Here is a 13,172-nt window from a genome sequence, read left to right on the forward strand (position 1 = left end):
CTTACAATATTTGTCTTTTTTTTTTTTGTCTGCTTATTTCACTTAGCATAAGGTTAAGGTTCATCTGTGTCATAGCTTGTCAAAATCTCCTTCCCTTTTAAGGTTGCATAATGTTCTATTGTATGGGGGCACCTGGGTGGCTCAGTAGGTTAAGCATCCAACTCCTGATTTCAGCTCAGGTCAAGATCTCTCAGTTCTTGAGTTTGAGCCCCGCATTGGGCTCCATGCTGGCAGTGCAGAACCTGCTTAAGATTCTCTCTGCCCCTCCCACATGCACATGTTCTGTCTCTCAAAATAAATAAATAAACTTAAAAAAATACAAGGGCTTAAGAAGAGGGACGTAGCCACCAAATGCATATATAAAAGTAGCCCTCGTACCGTATTCAGTGTTGTGATAAGATGTGTATACAGTATTGTGGCAGCACATTATAATAATGAATTCTAGCATTTCTGATGACAAAATCTTGGATATTATCCAAGGTAGATGACCTACCAAATCCTGGTTAGTAATGAGTCATGCAGTAGACAATTTCCCAGTGTTCAAGTTTTGGTTGTACGTCTGTTGTGGTTTTTTTTTCTTCTTTTTTTTAATAGCTAACTCCGTCCATCCGTCTTTTCTGTGATCTCAGTGTCCCTTTTGTTTTTTCTTCCCCTAGTGGTTTTTAATTGCCAACAGATCCTACAAAGTCAGCGCAGCAAGCTCTTTCTTCTTCAGTGGTGTGTTTGTGGGAGTTATCTCTTTTGGTCAGCTTTCAGATCGCTTCGGGAGGAAAAAAGTCTATCTCACAGGTAACGTGTTAGACTGTTCATGAACTGACTAGGAGGACTTATTTCCTGAAGGTTCTCAGGGAAATAACAAGGGGACTATTTCCTTAAGGTTCTCAGGAAATTGCCATGTGGATACACAACTGATTTTTATTACACTGGCAGGGGGCCACACCGCAGCCAGGGTTGCTTCTGGCAAAGCGTGTTAAAAGGACCAGCAGCATACCTGAGGAAGGCCATGTATTTGCAGTTAAGCTTTTCAGAGATGATGGTGCTTTCGGCACCTCCCGAATTCTAATTTATACCATGGTTCTAAGGAGAACAGAGATGGAACCAGCGTACTGGATCCATTTCCTTATATGTTGTGTGTCGGTTCAGTTCAACTGTGTTGTGTAAGACTCGGTGGAGTTCTCTTGACAAGCTGAGTCTGAGCTGGGATTTTTCCATCTCCAACGTTATTGTGAATAACAACGGTGCATGATTGACAGATATCCACTTGTAACGAAGAAAGAAAAGCTTCAGTTTTTCTTTACAGTTTCCTTTTACAGTTTTAAAAGAGCACAGCTCAGAAAATTTAACCTTACAAAGATTTATCTTTACAAACGTAATGAGTATCATTTGTTACTTTGCTCAAATGCTGTCTTGTGTCTGGATTGTTGACCGCTGTTCCTCTTATTCTAGGTTTTGCTCTTGACATCTTATTTGCCATTGCAAATGGGTTTTCCCCCTCCTATGAGTTCTTTGCAATAACTCGCTTCCTGGTGGGTGTGATGAACGGAGGAATGTCACTGGTGGCCTTTGTCCTGCTGAACGAATGTGTGGGCACCGCCTACTGGGCGCTCGCAGGTACTGCTTCACTCCGTGTACATAACGCAGATAGTGAGCTGCCCCAGAAAACCCTGCTGGGCACCAGTTTAACCCCAGAGTCCAAAAATGCACTTGGACTTGGGACTAACTAACCATTAGATTTGCTTTCCAGAGTTTGTTCTGTATGACCTTGAATGAGTCATTGTATTCATATTGCTCTGTAGAAAGTCTCTCCTGGGGCCGGAGCTTGCCTCCCATCCTCACAGATTGTCTCCAGATAGTTCTGAGAGGGTCTGTTTCCTCAGAAGGGCGTTAACTGTTTTCACCTTAAACTGAAAAATGGCGCAGACATAGGAGATCCTAGACACGCCTCCCCCGGCACCTTCTTACTGTATTTTATTAAATACTGATTCCGTGGGCCAGGGAGAGACACGCTGGAGGGACCAGATGACATAAGCCCCGCGCTAGGCCCAATGAGAAATTTGTTTGTATTCAAAGTGCAGTGAGAAGTCAGCGGGCGAATGAAATAGTGGAGCGGTAGGATCACATAGGATACAGGAAGACGCCTCTGGCAGAGGTGTGGAGAATGGACTGTTGAGGGACAAGTGGAGGAATTGAGGGGTCATTCGGGAGGTGGTTGTGATTGGTCTGAGAAACGTGATGCAGGCATAGACAGGTGCGGCGAGAGGAGCAGCGAGGAGGTCCATTTGAGCTGGATTTTGGTGGGACAATGACTTGCTGAAGGATCAGAGTGGGGAGAGAAAAGAATCGGGGGGACCTCGTGGCTTTGCTTGAAAACTGGGTGGTTCGCTGGCACCCTTTACAAAAAAATGAAGTCTCACCTGCCACAATTTGGCTTTTACTAGTTCAAACGGAGCAAAAATAGCAGGCTTGAAAATTACTTAAACAGAAAAGAAATCTGAAAACTGGGATAAATATTTAACGGCCCACAGTTATAAAACCACCAGTATGGTACTCCAGAATTACAAGATGCAAAAATGGTGATTGGAAGTGTTCATTTTTTTTCATTAATTTTTTTAACCAAATACCTAGAGCCTTACCACACCTACATCTCCACACCTTATCTCCATTGTCATTTCCAGGCATACACGTGCAGCTTCTTGCTGGACATTAGATATGAATGTCAGTTGGATCCTCAAATAAAAATACTGCTTTCTTTCACCTGCATTTTCCATCTTCCAGCACCTCTGTGCGTGGTCATCACAGTCTTTAAGGCCATTAAACTAGACCCCTTGGAATCATTTCCTCTTGTCCGTCATACCCAATTGATACCAACTCTTACCGATCGTAAGTAATGGAGACTCAACTCTGCTGAGCATCTGCATATAAAGGGAAATTATTTGGATAATATACCCAAGCCAGGCCTCAGAGATGCCCGGAACCAGGAAGTCAGATGCTCCTCGTCTCTGCCCCCCATCCTCCCTGAGAAGCTTCTGCTGCACAGTCACGGATGGGACCCTATAGCTCTCAGGTTTCACCACCAAGTACAGTATTTAAAATCCTGGGTAAGGGGTGCCTGGCTGGTTCAGTCAGTGAAGCATGCGACTCCAGGTCTTGAGGTTGTGAGTTCAAGCCCCACGTTGGGTGTAGAGCCTACTTAAAAAAATCCTGGGTAAGAGCTCGACTGGCCCAGCAGGGGTCACTGCAGTGAGGGGGACCAGGATGGTCAGCCCCCACTTGAACCACGGGAATGAAGTAAAGAGAGGTCCGCTCTCCAGAAGAGGGAAGGAATATTCTTGGAATTAGACATAGTGCTAGGTAGACAATATTTTGTAGCAGATACTCACCACAGGAGGCTTCCAGATGGCTTTGTTTGGGGGGGGAGGTTAATAGATGTCAAGGGCTATACCTGTGTCACAGCAGGATAGTATAGCTAACATTTGCATAGCATGCATTATTCCATCTGAAGCTAACAACTACTCTTTGAGGTAGGTAGTATTATTTCTGTTTTACCGATGAGGAAAGTGAGGCTCAGAGACGTTTAGTGATTTGCCCAAGGTCGCACAACAGCAAGTGGCAGACCTGGGGTCTGAACTCACCCCCTCTAAAACAGTCCGATTTTGTGGGCTATCTTCCTTTCATCTACCTTGTTGTCCGTGGATACCAAGTGCTCAGAGCTGTTCTGAGCAAGGACAGAAAGTCTTACTCTTGCAAGCCAGGTGCTGTCTGATACACTGTAATGAACCTGTAATAGGTATTGATTATCTTAAGTTTCCAGGGAGATCATGGCGTCCCCACTCCCTTACTTATCTGACCACATGCTCGGAACACGCTGAAGGTGCTGTCTCGGCTCTCCCTTCTTCCCCCCTTTCCTCACCAAGGCACAGAGCCTACAAGTCATCATTGCTAGAAAATGAAAGCCTGTGGGCAAGAATCCAAGTATACATTTCTTTTATGGGATCGTCGTAGAGAAGTCTTGTAACAAGATCGTCCCATTGCTGTGGGTTGCCCCCAGAAGCCTGCTTCTCCCCAGAAGGGTGGAGAGAGAGGATTGGTATAGCATCACAGGCTCTGTAGTCAGGCAGATCGGAGTATGGTCTCAGGCATGCTGTGCACAGCTCCATTCCCTAGCAGTGGCATCCAACCTCTCTGTGCTTCTTCCTCTTTGTGCGTGGTCCACAATGGCACCTGCTTTGTAGGACAATGTATGTAATCATTTATTAATACACGATAAATAGTAGCTATTACTGCTACCGATGGTGATGGTAGTAATTATAAAAAGTGTGTCCGAGGTACAAATTCACAAGTATATTGAGCAAAGCTAGTGGGCCTACTTCCCGTCTCAGCATTTATTTCAAAAAACATAGGATTTTTTTTTTTTAACAATCCCATGGTTGATTTTTTTCTATCAGGGTGCTGGCGAAAATCCATGTGTCATAGAGACAGACAAGAAACAAATAGAAAATGTCATATATCTGGTGATAATAAATGAAGTAGGGAAGGGCAGTTGGGAGAGCTGAGGAGTAGCCTGTGATTTAAAATAAGGATTTGAGGCACAGCCTTGTGATAAGATGAAGTCCCACTGCTGCAATCATCTCATGACCTAAAAACCTTACCACCATCCAGGAAAACATTGTCCAAGCTTCAGCACATGCTCAGGCAGATGTCAACACAGCCTTCAATGCAGAAAGCGTTTGGACAAACCCTTACAAGTCATCTTGACCACATGTCATTCATAGTTTTCACCTGTCCTTCCTCCTTTTCCACTAACTTGCTGGCCTCTCTTCCACATTTATCATCTGATACTCAATATTTGGGTAGGATTTTCTTTCCTGTTGATGTCTCCCAAGGAAGGCATTGGCTTGTGACTTGGGTTGGAGAGGGTGACAGGGAGGGTGCCATCTCCAGTAACAGGCGTCTCTTCCCTGAATTAGGATCGATCGGTGGCCTCTTCTTCGCGGTTGGCATCGCCCAGTATGCCCTGTTGGGATATTTCATCCGCTCCTGGAGGACCCTCGCCATTCTGGTTAACCTGCAGGGAACAGTGGTCTTCCTCCTATCTTTGTAAGTAGTTTTTCCTCTAAGAGGTTTAAGTTAATACGCAGAAGGAATGTCTTAAGAGGATGCGGGTCAATGAGCAGCGTTATTCCCTTTCAGGAGTTTACCTGAACTGACTTTGGTGAAGAGCTAAATTCCACAAGCGCTCCAAAGCTTGGCAGATGCTGGGAGGAGAGATGCTTAATTAATTCAGAATGCAGGTATCCCTTATTTGAAGTAACCTCTCCATAGACCATATTTGAACCTTCGAGTTGTTGACCCAGGGTACCCATTTCTTTTTTAACCTAATGCCTCAAGCGTAAAGATCTTCAGGCTGGATCAGATCACGTGCTAGGTGTATGGCCCAGGTACGATACCACAGGACACTCCATCCGTATCCAATGTGTAGTGGCACCTCTTTATCCTGCGTGTGACTATTATCTCAGGGCCTCTAAATGTGGGCGCGGGAAGATTCTCACATATGGCAGAAACCCATAGGGTAGATGGGCTCAATGCCTGGTCAGGGCAGGGCGCTCCAAACAACTTGCCCAGATGCCCCACTGTGGCGCTCTGAATGCAGGAGGTGAGCCACCAACGTAGAGCTATCTTATCAGTGCTTTTTCCCCCCAGCAGACACTTTATTAATATTGTTTATTATAGAATATGTATCACATAATATAGAATACAGGAATGTTATTTATTAACATTTTTCCCCAAATAGAGTCCGGTAACAATAAAACAGATATTTCAGAGACATTTACAGAGTTCTCCGTAAAATTAACATTAAATGCTGACCATCTTGCTGGGGCTAAGGAACCCAGTTTTGCCTGTAAATACCATACTGCATTTGGATCTTTAGTCGCAAAGTAATACTTGGTTCATCTCTTATTTCATCAGTTTAATGATGTGCTTAAGAAGTTCGAGTTTTTAGGGGCACCTGGGTGGCTCAGTCGGTTGGGCGTCCGACTTCAGCTCAGGTCATGATCTCACAGTCCGTGAGTTCGAGCCCCGCGTCGGGCTCTGTGCTGACGGCTCAGAGCCTGGAGCCTGTTTCAGATTCTGTGTGTCCCTGTCTCTGACCCTCCCCGTTCATGCTCTGTCTCTCCCTGTCTCAAAAATAAATAAAAAAAAAAATGTTAAAAAAAAAAAAAAAAAGAAGTTCGAGTTTTTAATTTTACTTCACTAGAAGTTTCAATGTGCTTGTGAAAGGCTGTCTCCTGAGGTTTCAGACCTCTGATTTGAACCATTAAAATCTTTGGAATAAATGAAACTTTCAGCCGGCGGTCCCAGCTTCTATGCCGTAAAATGAGGAATAACTGTAGTAGAATTTTCCTTCAGATACATCTTTAGCGTAGTAGTTCTTTCTTCAAGTTCTACTAATTGAGATTTGGTGAGGGTTGAGCTGCAATCTGTTTCTGTATTCCCTTTGAAATAAGAGAATTAAGCGCAAAAATGAATGTAACAGTAGGGCGTCTGGCTGGCTCAGTCGGAAGAGTGTTTATGGCCCAGCGCTAGGTGGGGACATCTACTCACTGGGAAATGAATTCAGGTCAGGAAAAAATAGGAAACGGAGAGAAAAGAGCATGTAAAACTGAAATAGGCCTGGAATGCGAGCCTTCCCACAGTCGGCCTCCAGCTGATCTGCCCTGATTTTCTCCCACCCTGTTTCCCATACCCTGTGTTCCAGACACAGCCGGCTGCATGGAGTTCCCAGCACTCACCTGGCGCTGGCCTGCTTCCCTACCTCCTACTCACTGCTGCACCTGCCCCTTCAACACCCTTCTCTCCATTTCTTCCTGTTTAACTCCTAGCCTTCTGGAGTGCTCAAATTGCCACCCCCTCCAAACTTCTGATCACACCTCTAGCTGCAAGTCATTTGCTTCTGAATTCTGCAGCACTAAACCCATGCCTTCGAGTGGGGTTCTTATTTCCACCTCGTGCTGGAGTGGAGCCCGTCTCTCTGTACCAGGAGCTCCCTGACGGTTGCAGGCTCTCGGCTTGGCTGCGTGTCCCCCAGCAGCAAAGCCCAGGACCTTCCCCACAGAAGATCCCTCGTATCCGTTGGGCAGGTGTTGGCACAGAAACATCTGGAATCAGCCTTCAGAATTAGCTGTCAGCCACATACGAAAATGTCACATTATTTTTGGGTCATACCTTGTGTTTTTTCCTAGAAACATTATCGCTTAGTTTAAAAAATTCCTCGTTTTCACAGTACTTGGATTTGAGCAGCTTTACTTAAAAAAATCACACTCCCATAATTTACAAAGATTTTCCATCTTCTAAGAGATTGACAGGACATATTTCGAGCAGAGGCAACATTGTTAAATTAGCACCCAAATTAGCACTGTGGCTTCTGAAGTTGTCCCCAGCACTACTGAGAGGGCAGTGTGTTCAAAGACTGCTTTTTCTTTCAAAACACCTCTTGCTGTTTGATATGAAAAATCTGCATGTGTCAGAATTTACATTCCCAAGTCCATCCATTAGCAGATAGGTGAGCCTTTGTATAAGAAAGCTCATTGGCTTCCCCAAATGTGGGAACATGTCTGGTCCTCAGTTTGTGCCCGAGATACGTGCTTTTCCAAGTAGAAATTCTTGATTAACTCAAATTTCCAAAGCCTCAATATCTCTCATGTCTCATCTTTAACCATGATTTATAAACATTTTTTTAATTTTTAATGTTTATTTATTTCTTATTATTTATTTATTTCTTATAATTATTTTATTTATTATAAATATTTTATTTATTTATTATAATTATTATTATATATTCTTATTTATGTATTTATTTCTTGAAAGAGAGAGACAGAAACAGAGCATGAGCAGGAGAGGGGCAGAGAGAAAGGGAGACACAGAATCTGAATCAGGCTCCGGGCTGTCAGCACAGAGCCCGACATGGGGCTTGAACCCACGGACCGTGAGATCATGACCTGAGCCAGAGTCAGATGGTTAACCGACTGAGCCACTCAGGCACCCCGATTTATAAACATTTTAACGATAATTAACGCTTATCAACAATTCTGGAAACAATGGAATTTAAGGAGAAGGGAAAAATGACCTAAATTACCCAAAGATAATGACTGTTAGTATTTTGGCTATTTCCTTGTCTTTTTTTTTTTTTTTTTCTTACCTCCCAGTTCTCCTCATTTTTGATTTTTATTGTGATAGACTTCTGGTAGCTCACTTATCTCTCCCAGGTATACTGTCTACATTCATCACAATAGGCTTCACTTATGCTCTTTTTTATTTGCATTTAGACGCAGCTGGTGTTTATGTGGTACCTTGTAAGCGGCCTTGTGGCTAGGGCCAGTCGGTCCACTTGATCGGCAGACCTAAGTTCCAAGAGAACGATATTTTACTCAATCATCCACCTTGTGTATTAGTAATAATAATCAGAGGGCAGTAAAGAAGGAAATAAAGGATGGCCTACGTTCCTGCTTTTGTTGAGAGTCAGATCTGCATGGATATTCTCTGTCCAGCAGCAAAGCTCTGGGAGAATTCGTGCCTTTCTGTTTCCTCTGAGCACCTACTACACAGCTCAATACAAAATCGAAAGTGCTCAACAAATGGTTATCGACCGACTGGCTGTCCATGAAGTTCCAAATTCTGTGGGTTTTGTTGCCACTTCACTGCCCTTACAGAAGGGCACGAAGAATTCCAAAAGGCACCTTAAATAGCCAAGTTTCCTTAGAGAAGTTTCATTTTAGGCAAATAATGTCACATTAGGTCAAAAGGCACTGGCTGCTGTATTTATTAAATGCGTGTCTGTGTTCCTATCACAGTTTGGCCTTTCACAAGTCCTCAGTCCTCTAGAAGTGTGCACACGGCTGTGAGAGGAGACACATCATAGTTAAGTCTTGGAACTATTGGAAAATACCAGTGGTGACATCACTGACATTCAGTATTCAGTATTCAGTAGAAAAGAATTGTTGTTATGTAACTGAAAGTTAACCAGGAGATGACTTTTATTCTTTAAGATCCTGGGCGGGGGGGGGGGGGGGGGGGGGGGGGGGGGGCGGCATGGGCGGGAAATATCCTGAGGACATATTAAAGCAAGTGTATCAGCTAATTCGAGTATTTTGAAGGTGGAAATGCTCAAAAGTAGCTGAGATGGGATAAACCCTGTTTAATTTTCATGTAGAATCTTAAAATAATCTCTGCCTTCTTAATAACATATCACAATGTTAAAAACACTTTTTAAAAATTTATTTTTTTCTGATAAGACTATAAATATTTTTATCTTCTTTGTGAAGCTTTGTCAGAACTTAAACACCTGTTCACTCTGTGGTATTGTTCTAACACATGGCTATGATTTAGAGCCCTCTCTCCGACCTGTGCTTTATGAAAAATTTGAATTTTTCAGTATTCTCGGCTTAACTTGCCATTTATCTATTAAAATTTATTCAAAAGGATATGCATACTGCTTACTTTTTTTTTTTTTTTTTTTTTTTGCTGCTGTTTTGGAAGTGTGTTCTTGGTTTCCATTCGTAAAGCAGACCACCGTTTAACACTGGCACGCTGTTGAAGGGGACCCCCCCCCCCCCCATGTCATTGGGAGAGTTGGTTTTAAACCTCACGTGGAATCCAGTTGTGGTGAGGAAAGCTACATGCTCCTTCCTGTGCCCGTGTACCTATATGAATATACAGCCTTTAATGACGTCTCTTTCAGATTCATTCCTGAATCACCTCGTTGGTTATACTCCCAGGGTCGGCTGAGTGAGGCTGAAGCGGCTCTGTACCTCATTGCCAAGAGGAACCACAAGCTCAAGTGTACGTTCTCACTAACACATCCGGCCAGCAGGAGCTACAGGGAAACCGGAAGTTTCCTGGATCTCTTCCGTTACCGGATCCTCTTGGGGCACACGCTGACCCTGATGTTCATCTGGTAATTATATCTAGGGGGTGTTGTCTTGATCTTCAACTCAGGGTGCTAGAGGTCTGTTGATGACGTCCTTCTACAGGGCGACAGAAAACGTAACCTGATTTGTCAGCCTGACGTTTTCATGAAAACAAGTTTTGTGTCTTGATGCCTGCATCGTGCTCACCTCTGCTTTTCCGGCACCCACCCTGTCCAGGAGGAACCAATGGGGCCTGACAGCAGGTCCATTGAACTTGAATAAACAGACAGCAGAAGCACATCTGTGCTTCTGAGCTATTTAATGTAAATATTTAAGAACCGCCCTCCCCCACCTCTAAAAAAAAGGAAAGTAAGAAAGCATATTAGAAACAGAAGAGTTTCTAAATAGGAGTTTAAAATACCAACTTTGGTTTGGCATCGAGTGGTCAGATAGCACATTCTGTGGCGTTCCCGCTCACTCACTCACTCACTCACTCACTCACTCACTCACGGGGGTGGGCGGTGTTGTTCCTTGCCCTGATGGGATCCTGGGAGTGTGAAATGACGGACCTGAAGCCACTTGAATAGATCATTCCTACCTGCCTCTCAGAATGCTCTCAGCATCCATGTAAATTGCATCGAACGACTGAAGATGGTCCCATTTACAGAATGACGTGGGAAGGGGTCAAGTGGATGGCGGTACTTGCGTACTGTATAGACGTACCACGTTTTACTATGCTTCTCAGATGCCGCGTTTTTTACTGTGGAAGGCGTGTGCCAGCGCTGCGGCAAGCGACTCTGTTGGTACCGTTTTCCAACAGTATTTGTTCGCTTCACGGCTCTGTGTCGAACTTTGTCATTATTGTTACATTTGCCATGGTGATCTGTGATCAGTGCTCTTTTGTGTTACTACTGTGATGTTTTGGGGCACCACGAACCACACCCATAGAAGAGAGTAAACCTAATAAATGTTGTGTGTGTTCCAACGACTCCGCCGACTGGCCGTTCCCCCATCTCTCTTCTTTGGGACCCCTGTCCTCCTGGAAACATGACAATACTGGGATTAAGCCAGTTAATAACCCTACAGTGGTCTCCAGGTGTCCAAATGAAAAGAAGAATCACACACCTCTCACTTTAAGTCAAAAGCTAGAAATGACGCAGCTTTGAGGAAGGCAGGTTGAAAGCCAAGGTAGGCCAAAAGCTAGGCTTCCTGTGCTGACCAGTTAGCCACACTGTGAATGAAGGAAAAGTTCTGGAAGGAAGTGAGAAGAGCCACTCCAGTGAACACATGAACGATAAAGCAAAACAGCCTGGTTGCTGATACGGAGAAAGTTTGAGTGGTCTGGAGAGACGATCAGAGCAGCCACAACGTTCCCTTAAAAGCCTGGTACAGAGCAACACCCTCTCTCCCATTCTATGAAGGCTGGGAGGTGAGGAAGCTGCAGAAGGAAAGTCTAAAGCTAGCAGAGGTTAGATCATGAGGTTTAAGGAAAGAAGCCATCTCCACAGTATAAAAGTGCACAGTGAAGCAGCCAGCAGGTGCTGGTGTAGAAGCTCCAGCAAGTTCTCCAGAAGATCCAGCTAAGACCATTCATGAAGGTGGCTACACTACACACTAGATTTCCACGTAGATGAAACAGGCTTCGTTTGGAAGAAGATGCCATGTAGGACTTTTATGGCTAGAGAGGAGAAGTCAATGCCTGGCTTCAAAGGGCAGGCTGACTCTTGCTAGAAGCTAATGCAGTTGGTGACTTTAAGTGGAAGCCAGTGCTCAGTGACCATTCTGAAAATTCTACGGCCCTGAAGAACTATGCTAAATCTGGGGGTGCCTGGGTGGCTCAGTCAGTTAAGTGTCTGACTCTTGATTTCAGCTCAGGCCATGAACTTGCGGTTTGTGAGTTCGAGCCCCGCATCGGGCTCCTCACTGACAGGGTGGAGCCTGCTTAGAATTCTCTCTCTCTCCCTCTCTCTCTGCCCCTCCTCTGCTCACACACACTCTCTCTCTCTTGCTCTCAAAATAAATAAATAAACTAAAAAAAAAAAAAAAGGAATTATGCTAAATCTATTCTGCCTGTGCTCTGTAAATGTAATAACCAAGCATGGATGACAGCACATCTGTTTGCAGTACGGTTTACTAAATTTTTAAGCCTGCCATTGAGACCTACTGCTCAGAAAAAAAGATTCTGGGGTGCCTGGGTGGCCCAGTTGGTTGGGAGTTGAGCTCTTGATTTCGGCTTAGGTCATGAACTCCCGGTTCGTGAGATCGAGCCCCATGTGGGGCTCTTAGCTGACAGCATGGAGCCTGCTTGAGATTCTCTCTCCCCCTCTCTGTGCCCCTCCCCCACTGTCACACACATGCTCGCTCTCTCTTTCTCTCTCTCAATGTAAATAAGTAAACCTTAAAAATGATTTTAAAAAAGATTCTTTTCAAAATATTACTGCTAGTTGATAACACACCTCGTCACCCAAGAGCTCAGATGGAGATGTGCGATGAGATTAATGTTGGTTTCATGCCTGCTAATACAACCTTCTCCAGCCCATGGATCCAGGAGTAATTTTAACTTTCAGTAATTTCGATCTTATTTAAGACATACATTTTGTAAGGATATCGGTGCCATCAATAGTGATGCCTCTGATGGATCTGGGCAAAGTAAATGGAAAACCTCCTGGAAAGGATTCACTGTTCCTAGATGCCATTGTGAACATTTGTGATTCATGGGAAGAGGTCACGATATCAACATTAACAGGAATTTGGAATAAGTTGGATCCAGTCCTCAAGGATGATTTTGAGGGGTTCCAGATTTCGGTGGAGGAAGTAGCTGTGGATGTGGCGGAAACAGCAAGTGAACTAGAATTAGAAGCGGAGCCTGAAGATGGGACTGAATGGCTGCAATCTCATGATCAAACTTGAACGGATGAGGAGCTGCTTGTGATGGATGAGCAAAGACAGTGGTTTCTTAAGATGGAATCTGCTACTGGTGAAGATGCTGTGCAGACTGTCAAAATGACGACAAGGATTTAGAATGTTCCAGAAACTTAGCTGATAAAGCAGCAGCAGGGTTTGAGAAGTTAGACTCCAATTTTGACAGAAGTTCTGCCGTGGGCAAAATGCTGTCAAATTGCATCACATGCTGTAGAGAAATTGTTTGTGAAAGAAAGAGTCAGTCAAGGTGGCAGACTTCACTGCTGCCTTGAGAAATGGCCACAGCCACCCAACCTTCGGCGGCCACCACCTCGATCAGTCAGCAGCCACCCACATCGAGGCAGG

At 44.3% G+C, this 13,172-nt stretch overlaps 1 protein-coding gene across 1 annotated transcript in view; it reads left to right on the forward strand.

The window, feature by feature from the left end:
• The window catches only part of SLC22A15 (solute carrier family 22 member 15), an 80,854-nt gene that overhangs the window by 40,512 nt on the left and 27,170 nt on the right, over positions 1-13,172 (forward strand). Inside the window, exons 3-6 of the mRNA XM_042993809.1 lie at positions 657-789; positions 1,447-1,611; positions 4,968-5,097; positions 9,737-9,952. Coding sequence (XP_042849743.1) covers positions 657-789; positions 1,447-1,611; positions 4,968-5,097; positions 9,737-9,952 — 644 coding nt within the window. The remainder of the gene's footprint in view (positions 1-656; positions 790-1,446; positions 1,612-4,967; positions 5,098-9,736; positions 9,953-13,172) is intronic.

The sequence above is a fragment of the Panthera tigris genome, chromosome C1 (assembly GCF_018350195.1).
Source record: "Panthera tigris isolate Pti1 chromosome C1, P.tigris_Pti1_mat1.1, whole genome shotgun sequence".
In the NCBI taxonomy this organism is placed as follows: domain Eukaryota; kingdom Metazoa; phylum Chordata; class Mammalia; order Carnivora; family Felidae; genus Panthera; species Panthera tigris.